The 17,794-nt window shown below is 51.4% G+C and overlaps 1 protein-coding gene across 10 annotated transcripts in view; it reads left to right on the top strand.

The window, feature by feature from the left end:
* The window catches only part of Lrp8 (LDL receptor related protein 8), a 73,946-nt gene that overhangs the window by 45,610 nt on the left and 10,542 nt on the right, over window positions 1–17,794 (top strand). For 5 of the 10 annotated variants that reach the window (XM_029539743.1, XM_029539746.1, XM_029539744.1 and 2 more), the window contains 11 exons: window positions 207–329; window positions 3,304–3,423; window positions 3,496–3,621; window positions 6,122–6,296; window positions 8,255–8,482; window positions 9,520–9,638; window positions 9,849–9,988; window positions 11,293–11,434; window positions 12,369–12,521; window positions 13,314–13,538; window positions 16,166–16,234. In XM_029539743.1, the coding sequence (XP_029395603.1) occupies window positions 207–329; window positions 3,304–3,423; window positions 3,496–3,621; window positions 6,122–6,296; window positions 8,255–8,482; window positions 9,520–9,638; window positions 9,849–9,988; window positions 11,293–11,434; window positions 12,369–12,521; window positions 13,314–13,538; window positions 16,166–16,234 (1,620 nt within the window). The remainder of the gene's footprint in view (window positions 1–206; window positions 330–3,303; window positions 3,424–3,495; window positions 3,622–6,121; window positions 6,297–8,254; window positions 8,483–9,519; window positions 9,639–9,848; window positions 9,989–11,292; window positions 11,435–12,368; window positions 12,522–13,313; window positions 13,539–16,165; window positions 16,235–17,794) is intronic. The other 5 variants (XM_021199967.2, XM_021199968.1, XM_029539745.1 and 2 more) reach the window with 1 other exon arrangement.

The following is a 17,794-nucleotide window of genomic DNA, read 5'->3' on the forward strand; positions in this document are numbered from 1 at the left end:
GGACTCCCAGGACCCTAAGTGCCCCCACGACAGACAAAGACTCCTGTGTGGATATATGAGGACCTGTCCTGTGATCCCCTAAGAGACCTGTCAGGGTTTTGAACTCTGCGTTTTCTGGGGGCCTTGGTTGGCCCTGCCACGCCTTGTGCTTCCCACCCCACCCCCGCCTCACAGACAACTATCCACTCTCTTGTCTGGCCCGACAGAGTCAACTTGTGAGGGTCCCCGCAGATTTCAGTGTAAGAGTGGCGAGTGCGTGGACGGCGGGAAAGTGTGTGATGATCAGAGGGACTGCCGGGACTGGTCGGATGAGCCTCAGAAAGTGTGTGGTATGCTACCTGTCTACACCTAACAGCTGAACTAATGCTCTCGCCGTGCTCCCTCCTGGCATCCAGGCTGGAGGCCCTCCTACCCTCTAGACCGCGCGTTCTCCTATAGCCTCACACTGGGCCGTTTGCCCCTGGCATCTCTTGGTCTGTATTGCTGCAAAGCCCGGGGCCCTCTTCTGCAGTCTACATGCTCAGATGAGGCGGCTTCTCACAAAATCTCATTTTGGGCACTGAACGTGTGCCCTCTGCAAGTTTCTCCCTTCCTCGGTGCTCCCGTCCTGCTGATCTTCCCGTGACTTTGGCCCTTGAGCTCTTCAGTCCTTGGCAGGACACCTCACAAAGTCAAAGGCTGGAGGAAGCAGCCAGGGAAGCTGTTAGGAGCGTGTCCCAGTAGCACAGTGCAGGCCAGGCCTGGATGGGAGGAGAGTGCTCCCAGCAGCAGGCAGTGTTGCCATTCTAAACCCTGAGATGCTGGAACTCCTGAACGAGCCCAGAGGTGCAGTCTAACGAGAGAGAGAGAGGTAGGGTGAGCCAGCTCTCCAAGGACTAGTGAGGAGGGCAGAGGCTCTGAGCTGGAGTGCAGCAGGGCCCGGGAGTGCAGAAGAGTTTGTGAGCCACCTCTGCTTGTCTCAGGCCAGAATTCAGAGACCTGGACAAAGGAGTCCCCCAGAGAGAGTACAGAGTCAGATCGGCCCCTCCGTGTCTTCTCTCCTAAAAGGCCCCCCCCCCCCCACACACACACACCCCATACTCAGAGGAACAGTGTGCCCCAGAGCTCCCCAGGATCCGGTTTGCCTCCCCCCCACTGAAGAAGTGAAGTCAGACTGAAAGGAACCGTAGTTAGGCAAAGCCTGGGGGTCTTGCCTGGAGAGATCCAAAGGGACAGGGAAAGGGGGACAGGGAAGTAGGAGTGGCCGAACCTGCTTCTCCACAACACTCAGATCTGTAGCTATCCAGGGACTACTAACCTACCAAACTCTATCCCCATCTTCTGCATGACATGTCAGAAATACGTGCTTGTTTGTGTCCACGTGTGCTCTTTTTGTCTGTGCTGGTGGGGGGCACGTGTCCGCCCGCACCCACATCCCTGAGTTACTGCATTCATGCATCTCTGACTGCATTTCCATCTCTGTGGAGCCTGCAGACCTGTCTGTGCCTCTGCACATAAGCTAGTGTGTGTACGTGTGTGTGGGTGCATGAAGGTGTGTGCATGCAAGTATGTACCGTGCTGGGGAGAGGTGACATCAGATACTCAGGCCTCCAGCCCCTTCCTTCCTCTCTGGGCTACACAGAGTTGGGGAAGGATGGAGACGCCCTTCCAAAGAAGACCATCAGGGATAAACTAATCGGGGTCTCCTAGCTTGTCTGAGCCCATGGTGGCCTGGAGGTACTCCATACCTTCTTTCGTCAGAAACTATAGTCATGTTGAGCTCTTCCTGGGCAGCCCGGCCCTACACATACCATATGGCTAAGTATCCAGTAAATAGAACTGCGGATTGCTGTGACCGCAGCAAAGAGAGAGGAAGGAAGTGGGTGGGTACATGACTGAGGCCACGAGTGAACGGGAAAACATGAATGGATGGTGCTCGTGGAATAATAAAACCCAAGACAGGTGACAGAGGATGTGAGTGGCCAAATGGTTGCCAGCGGGAGTTCTCCCAGCAACTAGAAGCCACCATGGCTCAAACGACCTCCAGAAGTCTGGGGCCTCCCAGGGATGGGCCTGATGGAGCTACTCCCAGTCCCCCAAAGTCATGAGCTCGATGTGGTCTTGTTCTTTCAGTTGCACCAACATTCCAGGGAAACAGGAGGAGGCCCAGGGGTAAAGGGGGACATTCCCTAAGCATGGCTCGGGCTGGAGGTGGGGTTGCCCTCAGCTGTGCATGGCCTGGGGTGGGCAGCTCTGACCAGCTGGTTGGATGGCCACGGCTGGCTCCGCTCAACGCTGCTTTGCTTGGCTGGAGTCACGGTGCATGAGCCTGGTGGGCAGAGGGGGTGGCACGGTACTTTGCCCTGGCTTGTGCGAGTAACTGTCTATGATTCTAAGCTCAGAAGGCACTGTGAGAACTTGGTAAGCCTTGGTCCTGGCCTCCCCAGGACCCTGCCCGCCCCAGAAGGTGGTGAGGGAGCAGAGAATGAGGGACCAAACCCAGGTGGCCTCTTGGCGTCCCTTCACCCTTTGCAGCATTTGGTAATCCTGGGTTAGGCTTGTGGCAAGGTAGATCAATGAGATAGGTCAGAGAGGAGTTGAAAAGGGTCCATCGTGTAAAGTCCTATAGGAGAGAATTATGGCTTGGCCCCAGGCATATTTAAAAAAGAAAGTGTGGCCTAGAGACCCAGCTGTAGCATGTAAGGGCTTTCTGCTTATACTGTCTGACTTCGGCGAACTGGCCAACTAACTCTGGGCCCTGCCTTGAGAAAGCACACAAATAGCAGGGTCCAGAAGTCAGCAGGTTACAGAGATCTGAGCACCTTGGCTGACCCCACAGAGTAGAGTTGGGAAGAGATGCAAAGCTACAGGAGGCCTGGAGGAAGAGGTTTGTAAGGGCAGCAGCATTCCAAAGTGGTGTTGCCTGCCTCCAGAGCCTGCCCTCGAACCTGGAGCTGGATGTGCAGAGGCATTCAGAAGGCACTTGGGGGATATCCAAGGGGTGACCGTTATACATGCAAGCTTAAGCTTAAAGGTTAGAAGGAAGAAGGAACTATAAAAAATGTGTCTGTGAAAGACCTCAGAGCCCCAGATAAGACCTAGCTGCCTCTAGTCTAGTAGTGGATGGAGCCCTGGCCTAGGAGGACAAGGACCTGTCTAACCAGGGAGCCTACCCTCCGATCCTCCTGCTCAGTCACCTAGCTATTGGTTCAGGGCAGCTTCCTGGTTTCCTGGTTGTGGGTGTCTGCTGCCCCAAGGCTTTGCTTTGCTCTGGGCCACTTCCCTGCCTGTCAGAGGAGTTCAGCAGCCCGTGTCCCTCCCCAGGGCTGAATGAGTGTCTGCACAATAATGGCGGCTGTTCCCACATTTGCACTGACCTCAAGATCGGCTTTGAGTGCACGTGCCCAACAGGCTTCCAGCTCCTGGACCAGAAGACCTGTGGCGGTGAGCCCTCCCCCATCTACCCAAGCGCACGCAGAGCCTCCCGCTCGTCCTGACTTCTGGTCTTTCCCGCAGACATTGATGAATGCCAGGACCCAGATGCCTGCAGCCAAATCTGTGTGAATTACAAGGGTTACTTTAAGTGTGAGTGCCACCCTGGCTATGAGATGGATACACTGACCAAGAACTGCAAAGCTGTAGGTATGGACGCCATAAAGGATAGGGAACACTCTGGGCGCTCTCGAAAACACCAAACTTCCGCATACATGGGGAGTGGTTAAGCATACACACACACACACACACACACACACAGTGTGAGCAAGTGGGTCACACACATGATCTCTTGCATGTGAATACCCACAGGCATGCTTAGAGTCATTCATGCTAGCCTGCAGTTCGCATTAGTACAGCACAATGTATAGGCACAAGCTTGGACCACACAGAGCCAGTATAGACAGCTCCCACGAAGTTTAGGGGGTGTGCGCAGATCTCTATGTTGATCTGTGTGTGTGTCTAGCTGATGTAATTATTTAGTTCTTCATATTAAGTGCAATAGCACTGCTATAGGCACTAAGATTCAGTCAGCAAATGACACAATGCGCTTGTTAGTGACTGAGACAGGCAAAAAAAAAAAAAAAAATGAGATAGCTAAACAAAATACAGCACATGGCAGGTGGCACGTAAGGGCTGAGAGAAGGAGAGTAGGGATGGGGATGGGAAGTCTGAGGGAATGATGGGTTATGGTTTTTAAGCAGAATAGTAGAATAGTCAGGGACGCTCTCACTAAGGAGGTGACATTGGAATGGGAAGCTGAAGGAAGTGAAGGGGCAGACAGGAACAGCATTCCAAGCTGGAGGAACAGACAAGCAGGAGCCCTAGGCAGGGAGCGTGCGCAGATGGTGAAGGAACCCCGAGGAAGTTGGTGGAGTTGAATCAAGGAGACTGGGGGGAGGTGAAGTCGGAGGGGGCTGGGGTTGGGGCATTCCCCCCAGCCTTCCAGACCATTGTAAAGTCGGACTTGGTTTCTCCTGAGTCTGAGAGAAGCCCTCAAAGGGTTCTGAGTGGAAGGGAAGGGCATTGTAATGTTTAAGCTCCGCCTGGCTTCATTGCTGAGAACAGACTGCAGAGGGTCAGAGAGCAGCCACGCGTTACCACAGTGGTCCAGGAGAAAGGCTTGGAGCAGGGCGGGTGCTGGGGAAATATTGAGAAGCACACAGATGTGTGTATATTTTGAAGGCCAACCAACAAGTTTAATGTGGGACTCTAGAGAAAAGTCAATCAGAAGATTCCAAAGGACAAATAACGAGGAAAAAGGAATACCTATTTCAGTCTACAAGAAGGATGGTGAAAGGGGCAAGTCTCAGAGGAGTGCAGGCTGTGCTCCAGGTTGAGTATGTGGAAACTGTAGCTCTCCACATGGAGGTATCGAGCAGACATTTCAGTCAAAGTCTGGAGTTCCACACAGATACTTGATAGAACACACAGATCACGGTAACACAGTAGCTATAATACTTGACATGAAGCCTAGCAATCCTAAAACCTCCCACCCACACGTTCACACGTCACATGCAACCTGTCTTTACTTCCATATGGGATAGGAGTAGCAGGACCCATATGTACGCATATGTGGCGACAATATCCTGAATATACACACTAAATCATGGGACTATCTAAGGTAGATACAAAAATTCAAAGCATAAACACACAGGTCCCTGTTGCTGACACGGTCCTCAATAAAATCCACACGATGCCCTCTACCCCAGCTTACCACCTCAGAGAGGGGAAGTCGTGACTGCAACTTGGGGTAAGGAAAATTCTGGTGGCTGAGCAGGCCTAGAGCTTAGCTTTCCATCTGGCGCTTCCTGCACAGTGAGCCCCATTTCCCGGCTGTCTGTATCACCACTTCCCTCTTGCCCCTCTGCCCTGAAAGCGTCCATCACTACACACAGTATATTTGTGTATATACTACACAGCCCTGGTCAGTATGTGGCTCTGGACTGTGCCCATCCTGTCCCCATTAGCCTGGCACAGATGCACAGAAACAGGACCAGGTGGCTGACAGAAATATGTACTGGAAAACATAGAAACTGTGTCTGAGAATTGCCTGATATATCTCAAAACCACCTGTGGGCGGGGCAGTGCAAGGGCCTTAGGGACATCAGTCTTCCAAATGGAAGTCTTACTCTAGGGTCTAAAACTAGCTTTTAAATACAGATGGTCAGTTGTATGTTCTGTCCGGTGCATGCATGATGCCACATGTCCTATCTCGGTTGATGGCTCAGCAAACTTAGCCTAGCCCACTGGGCCATCTTTCTAGGACCTTTATGCAGGGTAGCAGGTGGAGGCCGAGCAGAAAGACTTGTGATCTCTGGAAAGAAGCACACTTCAGGGCAAGGGAAAGACTTGAAAGGGGCCTGGGTCGCAAAGCTTGTCTGGGGAATCCATGATGGGAGAACGGCTGGTGAGCCAGACGGGCAGGAGCAGGGTCATGCTGCAAACGTCCTCCGTGCAGGCATGCGGACACGGGGAGTCATGGACTTGGGAGTTTTGTGCCCAATAGAGAGGAGAGCGTCTACCTACTGTGTGCTGGTACCCACTATTCATCTGCCCTTCTAGCCTGTGACCATCATCCCCACTTCATAGGAAACTTGGTCTCTTGGCCCCCTGCTTTCTCCACTGACACTGCTTCCCTGCATGGCAGCCGGCAAGAGCCCGTCCCTGATCTTCACGAACCGACACGAGGTGCGGAGGATAGACCTGGTGAAGCGGGACTACTCGCGCCTCATCCCCATGCTCAAGAATGTCGTGGCGCTGGACGTGGAAGTAGCCACCAATCGCATATACTGGTGCGACCTCTCCTACCGCAAGATCTACAGGTGAGTGTCGTGTGCGCTGTGGCCCAGCGTGAGAGGTTTGAGGGAGGGGCAGCTTACAGAGAACTGGACAGGGTTGGGCTTGACAAGAGATATAGAATCACAGCAGGAGCAGAAGTACCCGGGCTCATCAACCTGTGGGGGAAACAGCCTTGAGTCCACATCGTAGACTGTGTCTGACGCCTGGTGGCCTAGCTGTGAAGTGCAGGACAGAGGAAATGAGGAAAGGGGGAAATCTCCCTGGGTTCTCCATGGAGAACTACAAATAAGGCCACATACCTGTGTTCTGGACCCTGGGGACTCAAGATGACTAAGATCTGTCCTCTACCTGGAGGGCCACCTTTTTGCAGCCATGAGTTCTAAGGAGACCTCTGACCCAATTTGACAGCTGGGAAAACTTCCTGGATGGTAATGCCCCAGTCATCACTGGGTGTTCCAGTCACCGGCTGTGACTTTAGCACTTGGGAAACTCCTTGGACACTTGAGAAAGTTCTCTCTGGCCTGTCTCAGATCCCATAGTTACCTGGCCTCCCTGGAGAGTTAATGTTCTTGTTTTGCCCTTGAGATCCACTTGGCAGGACTGCTGATAACTGGGCACTGGGTAGACTCGGCGTCACTGTAGGAAAGATGGAGTGGGTAGATGAGAAGACAAGCAACCTGCCAAGTGTGATTCACTGACACCTGGATTCCCGCCTCCCCACAGCGTGCGCGCGCGCGCGCGCGCACACACACACACACACTGAGTTCATGCCTACACACACAGAAGCAGCTAGAGTCTGTTCAGCAAATGTGACTGGGAAGCAAGATGTAGTGAGAGCCTGGGTATGGGGCTGGGTGAGGCGTTACCTGAATTAATTCACTGGCTGATTGGGGGATCTCAGAAACCACAGTTGTGCTCCTCTTGAGATGGGACACGTGGGAGATCAGGAGTTGGGGGCTGGGCAGTCTGTGGATGAGGGACAGGAATGGGGACTTGCAGTCTGCAATACATTGAGTAAAAGTGCCATGTGACATCTGAGAGTGCTCTGCAGCCTGGACCCTAAGGGAAATGTCAGGATTGCAGAGTGAGAGTTGGGATGGCAGCGGGCAGTATGGAAGCAGTAACATGGAGAGGGCACCTCGGGGGAGGGACGGCAACCTGATGCTTCCTGTGTGTGTGTGTGTGTGTGTGTGTGTGTGTGTGTGTGAGCTCTCTCTGCACTGTGCAGCCTCCTGCAAACTCTTCACCTCACCTCTGCATGTCATAACCTCCCCTCAGCTCACCTCTGCGTGTCATAACCTCCCCTCACCTCACCTCTGCGTGTCATAACCTCCCCTCAGCGCTTTCCCTTCCTCCCCTTCCCTTTGAGACCATCCCTTCCGCAGCTGCCACAGTGATGTGACATTCCCAGCTGTGTCCCGAGACTCATTCGGTTACCTGTCCCACCCTTACCCCGGGATACAACCCAGCGTGCTCAGAGCTGTCAGGACGCCGTTCCCATATGAACGTATTTCCAGTTTTGCATCCCAACATCCAGCCCTACCACACCAAACCCTGCCTCCTTTCTGAATGTGCGCACTTCTGCGCTTGCGTGTGCTGGTCTCTGTGTGTTTACTCTCACCTTTTGTGCCCCTGGTGATCGAGTTCTTCAAGACTCAACCACAAAGGCTTCTCCCACTCTGCAGGATGGTGCAGTCTCCATTTCCCTGCTGCCATAGCTTCCACACTGCATTGTACCCGCCTGCAAGCTTCTTCCCCCACTAACTGAGCTCCTCCAGGCCAGAAACTAGCTGGTTCAACCCGTGTCCCTACCCTGGTGGCTCAAGGAATGTATTGAGTGGAGATTAGTCAAGTTCCTCTAGAACCCACTGCCGTGGCCCAGAGAGAAGACAAAGAGGGGAGGGTTGCCCACAGGAGGGGCAGCTCCACGTGGGCCCATGGGTGGAGCATCTGCCCATGGCCAGCCCTGCTTTCTCCTAAGCGCCCACATGGACAAGGCCAGCATCCCGGACGAGCAGGTGGTCCTCATTGATGAGCAGCTGCACTCCCCGGAGGGCCTGGCGGTGGACTGGGTCCATAAGCACATCTACTGGACAGACTCAGGCAATAAGACCATCTCAGTGGCCACAACCGATGGACGCCGCCGCTGTACCCTCTTCAGCCGCGAGCTCAGCGAGCCCCGAGCCATTGCCGTTGACCCCCTGCGAGGGTGAGTAGGCCCCACACAAACCTTCCATTCCACCAGCACAGGTGCTCAGTTCCCATGTGTCTGTTACAAGAGCTGTCAAAGGTTCTAGAAGCCTGTGGGGCTTCTAGACAGACACAGGGAAGGAAGTCCAAACGGCCCACGTCCTGTTTGTCCTCAGCCAAGGGATTGAGTCACCAGAGATCACCCTGGACTCTTGGCTCATTCATTGTATCGCTGAAATGGCGCGTCTTGGAGTGCTACAGGACTAGAGATCCCTGGTAGCTTCAGAGGTAGAGGCCATAGGTATCTGGCAGCTGCTTAATCATTTTGGGGGACAGAGAACTCATTCCTTTTCACAGTGCCTAGTTCATCGCGGAATACCTACCCGTTACACAGTGGAGTTTTCCCTCTTAACTGCAAATCTGTCTCCTTATGACTTTCCTCAAGTGAGAGTTACGTAAGCACTCAGTACAACCAGTAAGATTCAAGGCCACAGGTCCCCGGGGCTGCTCTGCTCCTAGCTCCTCATCTTTCCCCACCCCTGCCCCGACCTTTGTTCCCCTGTGGGCCCCTTTAACCTAGGCTTCTTTACTCTGGCCACGCCTGGGTGGGGGCTTAGGACCTCCCTTATGTTCCTTCTTCCTTCCTCGTGAAAGGGTGAGTTAGCAACAGTGAGCTGCTGTGATCTCTAGTAGAAATGAGGGTCCAGGAGCAGAGGCCGGGGTTAAGGTGGTCAACTTTCTTCTCTGTCATCGGGAGAGGTGTGTAAGGGCCCTTCCCACACAGATGCTCTAGGGTTCTGGTTAGAGCCACCACAGTGAGAGCGGAGCTCACAGGCCATTCAGCTCGGACTAAGTAGATTAGGCGAGTTGAGCTTCCCCAGGCTCTCATGAGATGAAGGTTAAAGTGCCTGTTCTAAGATTTGATAGTTCTAAAAAAAATTTCAGAAGTTTGCCCATTTAAATATAATCCCTAACTGTTCAGTGGATCACTGAAATCACTGAACCTTTGTGACTCAGACCACTCCAACTATCCCAAAGAGCTCTTCTGCCTTTCAGGTTCATGTACTGGTCTGACTGGGGTTTCCAGGCAAAGATTGAGAAGGCTGGGCTCAACGGTGCAGACCGGCAAACACTGGTTTCCGACAACATTGAATGGCCCAACGGAATCACCCTGGGTGAGCCCTGCCTGTCTACGTGAGTCGGGAGCCTGCACTAGAAATGATCCTGACAACTTAACCTAACAGCGGCCCATGGTCTTGTGTCAGGGTCCCCTCGTGGTGGCCAGTGTCTTTGTTCCCTTAGGCCTGGGACTGTGGGTAGGGAGTGCAGTGGAGTGGAGAGGCAGCTGCAGTAACTGGTCTCTGACCTGATCCCTCCTCCCCAAGACTTGCTGAGCCAGCGTTTGTACTGGGTGGACTCCAAGCTGCACCAGCTATCCAGCATTGACTTCAGTGGAGGCAACAGAAAGATGCTGATCTTCTCCACTGACTTCCTGAGTCACCCTTTCGGGGTAGCTGTATTTGAGGTGAGCCCCGTAGGGGGAGGCATGACCTGATCGGGAAGCTGCAACCCAGAGAAGGCCTGTTCAAATAGGATGCTTCCAGACTTACCCAAAGGGAAACAAAAGAACGGGGAAGCCAGCTGACAGGTTTGTATAGACTCCAAGAGCTGCCTCCATAGAGGCTCAACTGCCCAGTCTGCCCGGCAGCCTTTCCTGTGCTCTCCCCAAGAGCCTCGTTCAGATAATGTCACCTACGTAAGTCACCCGGCACAGACCTTCTCCACATCCCCAGCACCTAGCGCTGTATCTCACGCACAGAAGGAGGCAGGGAGAAAAGAAGATGCATGTCCTTAGAATCATTTACTGTAGGGCACACCCTGAGAGACGCTATGCAGTTAGGCTCATTTTTTGTTGACCTTTGCTAAATCCTGGGGTCATAGAAATAAACTAGACCCTACCCAAGCCCTCAAAAGCTCCCAAGAAGGAAAAGAATCACAAAGCCCATCCTTTCTTTTTGGGAAATAAGAAAGCCAGAACCTACCAGAGTTTCTTACACACACACACACACACACACACACACACACACACACACACACAGAGACTAACCCTGCCCTTAGGGGAAGGCAGAGTAAGGAGGTGGCAGTCTTTTCTTAGAGCAGCTTCGTTCAGCACTGTTTGAACTTGTGTGCACAGTAATCTCCTCTAAATCTAGCCCCTGCCTCAAGTCTATGTATGTGTATGCAAGCATCTCCCTGGCATGTGTAACGTATGTGTTATGTGCATGAGTTTGCATACATGCACCAGAGTAAACATGTATGATCCTGTGTGTGCACTTTGATGTGTATGCACACTGAAAGGTACTTCCTTCAGCATGAGTATGTCTTTAGGAGTCTAGAAGGACCAGTGCGGGTGTGTCTGGATCTGTGGACAAGATGCATGGCTGCACCTGCTACTGTGGATTGCCTACAGATGCGTGTCTGGTCTCCTATGAACTAACCATATAGATGCGTGTGTTCCTCCCAGAAGGCTCAACACCAGCTAGCCCTCAGGACCTCACACGTTCCTTCTGGTCTTAGTCCCAAGCCACAGAAGTGGTGCCAGCTGTAGACATCCAACCTTGGTTGTCTTTTGGTTCCAGCCTAGCTCAGCAGCTCAGAATCACCAAGTAATCACCTAAGACAGACGGGCGCGAGGAGGCTTTGCTCCACTGTTAGAGGCAGAGTCCTCTGGAAACCTGTGGGCAGGGTAGATAGCACTGAGACCAGTTGGTCCTGTCCCTGATTTGGGGCTAGAGATGGAGTCTGGATTCTGGCCTTCCTATCCCACAGGACAGGGTATTCTGGACAGACCTGGAGAATGAGGCCATTTTCAGCGCAAATCGGCTCAATGGCCTGGAAATCGCCATCCTGGCCGAGAACCTCAATAACCCGCACGACATTGTAATCTTCCACGAGCTGAAGCAGCCGAAGGGTAAGTCAGCCTTCCCCGGTCCCCGCTGCCTGTGTCCTGCCACTCATCCAGCATCCCCAGGAATCCAGTGACCCCGCTTGTTGTAGAACATGTTGCTGTATTGTCTCACTTGTGCTTCAGCCTCTGTGTGAAGCAAGGCTAGGAATAAATAATCCCGTAACTGTCCTAGCCTTGCCAACACTGTAACTGTGCTTACTGTACATCCCACTGAACAGCCGAGGAAACTGCAGTTGGAGAGATAAAACACTGTTAGCGGGTAGAAGAACAAAAATATGAACCCAGTCTATCTGATTGCCAAGCTCCTCTGTCGTGACACATCAGTGCGCGCTCACGTCTTGCACCCATTTTGCAGTACTATGAAATCGCGCATCTCGAGGCCTCACAGTTAGCCAGGTGGCTTACTGGAAATGGCCTAATAATCATACTGCAGGGCTGTCTCATCTGCTGTCACAACCAACTGTAAGGGGGATTGGTTGCCAGGGTAACAGACAACAAAGAGGGGCAAGGAGATAAGATTGGTGCCTAATTCTAGTTCTAGAGATTTAAAGCAGAAAGACCTGGCGGCAGGTACACAGAGGAGGAACAAACAAGACAAGTGCTGTGGGGGAGGGGTAGTTTTAGTTTGGGAATCAATGTACCTCAGTTAAAGTCTGCCTCCAAAATCCCTAGATTTGTAACGTGTACATGTATGTGTTCTCTGAGCATAGGCTCCTCTGTCAGTTGGAACCATAACACCCACTTCTCAGAACTGTAAGAATGAATGAAGGGGGACAATAAAGTCCCAAGTACTATGCTGATATGTCCCCAAATAAAACTAGGGACAGACTTTTGAACAAGTCCAGTTGGTGGGATCTCATTATTGGTAGACAAGAGGACCTGGTGAGCCCTGTCAACCTCCCGACACGCTGTCTGTCTGCCCCTCCCCTGCCATTAGCTGCAGATGCCTGTGACCTGAGTGCCCAGCCCAACGGAGGCTGTGAATACCTGTGCCTTCCTGCTCCTCAGATCTCCAGCCACTCCCCCAAGTACACGTGTGCCTGTCCTGACACGATGTGGCTGGGCCCAGACATGAAGAGATGCTACCGAGGTGAGTGACGGACCTTGCCTTTGCCTCCTAGGACACAGTATGCTCCAGGTTTCCTCCGTCTTCCCGGGTTGCCTCTCACGTTTGCACATTCGTCTTATTTACACTTCCTTGAATGCGTGGGTCACGGCTTTCCCCGTCTTCCAGAAAAGTGCAATGCGCATAAAATATTTTAAATTCCACTTTCAGGAAGTTTCTGGAATCCCTTGAAAACCTCAAGTTAGTGGGCCTGGAGAAGGCTCCGTGGCTGAGAGCACTTGCAGCTCTTGCAGAGGACCCTGGTTCAGTGCCTAGCACCTAAATGCTGGCTTGCAGCCACCCTTAACTCCAATTCCAGAAGTTCCAACCCTGATTCCCTCTGCTGACCTCTGAGGACACCAGGCGAACTTGTGGTGCACAGGCAAAAATGCCCGTAGATATAAAAAGTGAAAAATAAAATAAAGGCAACTTCAAGTAAAGAGCCCTTGCTCTCCGCTGACCGTCTCTAGCAGACACAATGATGTGACTGTGGATTAGGATAAAATGCTTCTGGATTTGTGTTTCTGCTCCCTCTAGTCTTACAGAGGCCTCTTCCACATTGTTTCTATAGCACTGTTCCACTGACTCGGCTTTATCACATCAAAGTGAAGTGCTAGGACTCACGGCCCATTGGGGGGGGGGGGGAAGTCTCACAAAAGTGCCATCTGAGCTAAGCCCAGAGGATGAGTCCCTACATGTAACTCAGCAGCAATAATTTAGGCACTAAAGCAACAAAATGCTCCGTCTACGTCACATCCCTTACTCTTTCCCCTCCAGCGCCTCAGTCTACCTCAACTACAACCTTAGCCTCTCCCATGACAAGGACAGTACCTGCTACCACAAGAGCTCCTGGGACCACCATCCACGACCCGACCTACCAGAACCACAGCACGGAGACGCCAAGTCAGACGGCTGCCGCCCCTCACTCGGTTAACGTCCCTAGGGCTCCCAGCACCAGCCCATCCACCCCGAGCCCTGCATCCAGCAACCACTCCCAGCACTGTAAGGAAGTCGGCTCTGCATTTCTCCTAACTTGGGAGAGTCCTGTGGAAGCTGGGAGGAGGGTCAGAAGTGGCCGGGAAGGGAGATCTTGCCAGAACTACGTAATGCCCACCTCTTAGGAGAAAGCGAGGGAGAGAAGGGGCCGTCCTGGGATTGAGGCATCCCATCTCTAAGCCTCCTTCTTCCCCTAAGGGAACGAATAACAAAGCTACACTCTACTCACTTCTCAAGGTCAGGAGAGGCAAAGGAGCCCGGCAGTGCTGGCGCACAGCTTTAATCTCAGCAAGCAGAGACAGAGGCAGATGGACCTCTCTAAGTTTTAGGCCAGCCTGAGCTACATAGAGAGTTCCAGGCTACGTGGAAAGATGCTGCCTGCCTCGAGAGAGGGAGCCAGGCCAAAGAGGCACTGTGCATGGTAAATGGAGGGCCAGCTGCCTGGGTGCGCGTCAGGGTTTCATGCGTCCCTGAGGTGGGTGTCATCAAGTTTGGAAAGCTCTGATCAGAGCTCCCGGCAGCCTCAGTAAGCTGCCTAGGCAGTAATGTCTGTGTGATCTGCTTGTGCCCGTTTCCAAACCCTGGGATAAAATAATTAAGCTTAGCACTTCTTAATTCATTGGGAGCAGTAATTGTCTCTGTTGGAACCGCTCTATCTCATTAACCAGAAAATACCTTTATAATGGCCAGAGGGAGTTCATTTTAAAGGGTAAACCATCTCTCACATTTTTTTCCATACTTGGCTGGCCCAGAACCAAGCAACTTGGTGGCGTCGTTCAGGTCAGGGCTATTTTGCCAGCAGAAGCTAGATTCTAAGAGTAGACATTGGAGGCAGCCTGGCGTTTGCAGAGGTGGAATTCCATTTCCTCTCATCGGGGGCAGAGCTCAGAGTGTTCTCACAGGCCTTGGGACGTTTGCAAGCACATCAGAGCAAGGGGACAGCAGTGCTTCTAACTAGCTTGTTTTCTTCTGTGTGTGTGTGTGTGTGTGTGTGTGTGTGTGTGTGTGTATGTGTGTGACAGAGAGAGGGGGGAGAGAGAGAGAGCATTCACGTGTGTGTGTGTGTGTGTGAGAGAGAGAGAGAGAGAGAGAGACCGTTCACATGTGTGTGTGTAAGAGAGAGCATTCACATGTGTGTGTGTGTGTGAGAGAGAGAGAGAGAGCGTTCATGTGTGCGTGTGTGTGTGTGTGTGTGTGTGTGTTGGGGGTGTGATATGTATGTGTGCATATAGAGGCTAGAGATCAACTTTAGAAGTGTTCTCAGTAGTTCTCCATCTTAATTCTTGAGACAGTCTCTCACAGAACCTGGAGCTCATTGCTTCAGATAAACTGGCTGGCCAGCAAGCTTCAGGTTTCCTCTGTCTCTCCCTCCCCAGTGCTGTGGGTACCGTGCTTGGCTGCCATGCACTGGGGAGCAGAACTCAGGTGCCCATTCTTATATGGCAAGCACTTAGCAAGTGCGCTCTCCCCAGTCCCCTCCAGTTAGCTAACGGGGTGAGCAGTGCGGCTCTCTGATTACTCAGAGTCGCTTGGAGTACCATGGAGGATGAGACTGAGGGGATGGACTGGGGGACATTGCCAGTGGCTCACTGTTCCTCTCACGTCTCAGAGGCCTCTCGTGGGATCCAGAGGCCTAGTGCTGTACAGGTGTCTCAGGGAAGATGACTGTGAGTTAGCGAAGGATATTTATTTACAATACAGTACATTCTACAGTCCCTTTTCAGTTTAAGGATGGCCTTTTACGTGCCTTTAACAACAACAACAACAAAAATCCTTTCTTTAGAGATGGGGTCTCACTATGTAGCCCAGGCTAGTCTGAACTCGAGGTCTTCTATCCTTACCATCCTGAGTGGTGTGTGATATGCATGCGCCATCATGCATGGCTAACATAGCCTTTTAAATTTAGCCCTTATAATAACTACTATCCCCCTCACTGCTATCTTGAATTAGGCCAAGCCAGCTAGATGCTGTGCTAAGTATCTTATATGAATTATCCCATTTAATCCCTCAAATATACCCCTAAGAGGTAGAAAAGATTTTAAGATAAAGAAATATACTATACATTATATGTTTGATATGATATTAACTTCCACAGTGTCACACAGGTAATGTGTAATAGAGATAGAATTTGAACGGAGGAGGCTTGACCTAGAAGCCTATGTTCCCAATTATACTCTACTACGCTCTAGTATCTCTCGTTTTAATCTCTTAGGAAAACAAGCAGGTAGTGCATAGGACAGGCAGACCACCAAAACAGTGGAGAAAATGCATTGGATTTCGGTGGAAAAAGACAGCAGACTCCATCAACAACAAGGAGGCCTAAGCTCTCTCCTACCATGTAGCCCCCAGCTTCCTACCATCTTGATGCTATGGGAAAGTATGGGGCTTGGGTCATGAGTCCTGAGTTCAAGTCCCAAATCTGCATTTATCAAAATTTAGTTTCCTGGATGCGAAATAACCTCTGTCCTATTTGCCTCTGGAGTTTTGGTGAAATATAGTAAACTCAATAGTTACATGGTATCTGGGAGTATCTTCCTAGAGCAGAGGTTGGGTGGGAGGTCCTTACAGCTTGAGGGCAGGCAGGGCTTGGATTCACAGTGATGGAGCGTCATTCTGTAACTGATGTTTTACAGATGGGAATGAAGACAGCCAGATGGGCTCAACAGTCACCGCTGCTGTCATTGGGGTCATCGTGCCCATTGGTGAGTGTGGCCCCAACTAGTAGAGGGCAAAAGGACTCTGTGCCCAAGGTTTGGGAAAGGCACTAGAGGGATAAAGAACGTTGCATGCTACCTGGTTCAATGTGGGTTCTTGCCCAGCACACAGTACTTTTCAACTTCTGCTGCTATGTGAACATCCAGGCACATCTCCCTGCCCCACCCACCTCCACCCCCCACACTCACATCATGTGAAGATCAAATGAGTGCTCCCCCTGGGGGCCCAGCTGGTGTCTCTTGCTCACTACTCTCCCACATGCCACAGTATAGGAAATTATGGATTTGTTAACCGATGAGCCTAACTGCTTGTCATTTTTTTTGAGTAAATCATCTTGTCTTGTTTTCTTTCTATTTGGTTTTCAATAAATATTTATCGAGCAGCTACTATGTGCCAAACTCTAATAAGGAAAGGGAAGGAAGGTAGTTAAAGGGTAAGTAAGACAGGGTCCTATCCTACAAAAGTCTAACCTTGGTTTAGCGAGATAACTCAGTGGGCAAAAGCACCTGCCAAGGCTGACTACCTGACTTGTGTCCCTGCAGCCCACATGGTAGGAGGAGGGCTGGGTCCTGCACTCTGTCCTCTGGTTTCCACACACTCCACCTTGTAGCATGCATGCCCCACCCTGCAAAATAAATAAGTAAATATGATTTACAAAAAAAAACAAAAACAAAAATAAAACAGGACAAAGGACACATAATATGACACAGGTAAGTTGATTATGACATGGCAAGTCCTAGGAATAATCTGTGTTACTGTGTTGCGTGGGGATACTAAGGAGTCTCTTTGGTCCAAAAGGGAAGAGAAGAGTTGAGGTTCTCCGATGGAAATAATCCTTGAGCTGAGTTGGCCAAGAGAAGAAGAATCAAGAACAGCCCAGACAGTGCAGAGAACCTGTGCAAAGCCAGAAATGGGAGAGGCATAGAGAGTTAGGGAGGCTGAACTAGAAGTTCAGTATGACAGCAATCCTGGATAAGACTCAGAACCTGGGGCGACCCATTCCCTCCCATAATGATATTCATATGTGTCCTGTGTATTCATTTTCTCATGCCCGACTCATGTCTTAGCAGTATTTTTGAGTTGGATTGCCCATTTTTAGGTTTAACCCCTTTGCTAGTTATAGTTAGTATTACTTCTGCTGTGATGAAACACCATAACCAAAGCAACTTTGGGAAGAAAGGATTCATTTGGCTTATGCTTCCACAGCACTGTTCGTCATTGAAGGAAGTCAGGACAGGAATTCAAACAGGGCAGGAAGTTTGAGGCAGGAGCTGATGCAGAGGCCATGGAGGGGTGCTGCCTACTGGCTTGCTCCCCATGGCTTGCTTAGCCTGCTTTCTTAGAGAACACAGGACCATTACACAGGGTTGGCACCACCCAAATTGGCTGGCCTTTCCCCATCAATCATTAATTAAGAGCATGCCCTACAGGCTTGCCTACAGGCTGATCTTATGGAGACATTTTCTTAACTGAGGCTCCCTCCTCTCAGATGGCTCTAGCTGTGTCAAGTTGACATAAGACCAGCCAGCACAGCTCCCTTGGGGACT

The sequence above is a fragment of the Mus pahari genome, chromosome 6 (genome assembly GCF_900095145.1).
Source record: "Mus pahari chromosome 6, PAHARI_EIJ_v1.1, whole genome shotgun sequence".
Lineage (NCBI taxonomy): Eukaryota > Metazoa > Chordata > Mammalia > Rodentia > Muridae > Mus > Mus pahari.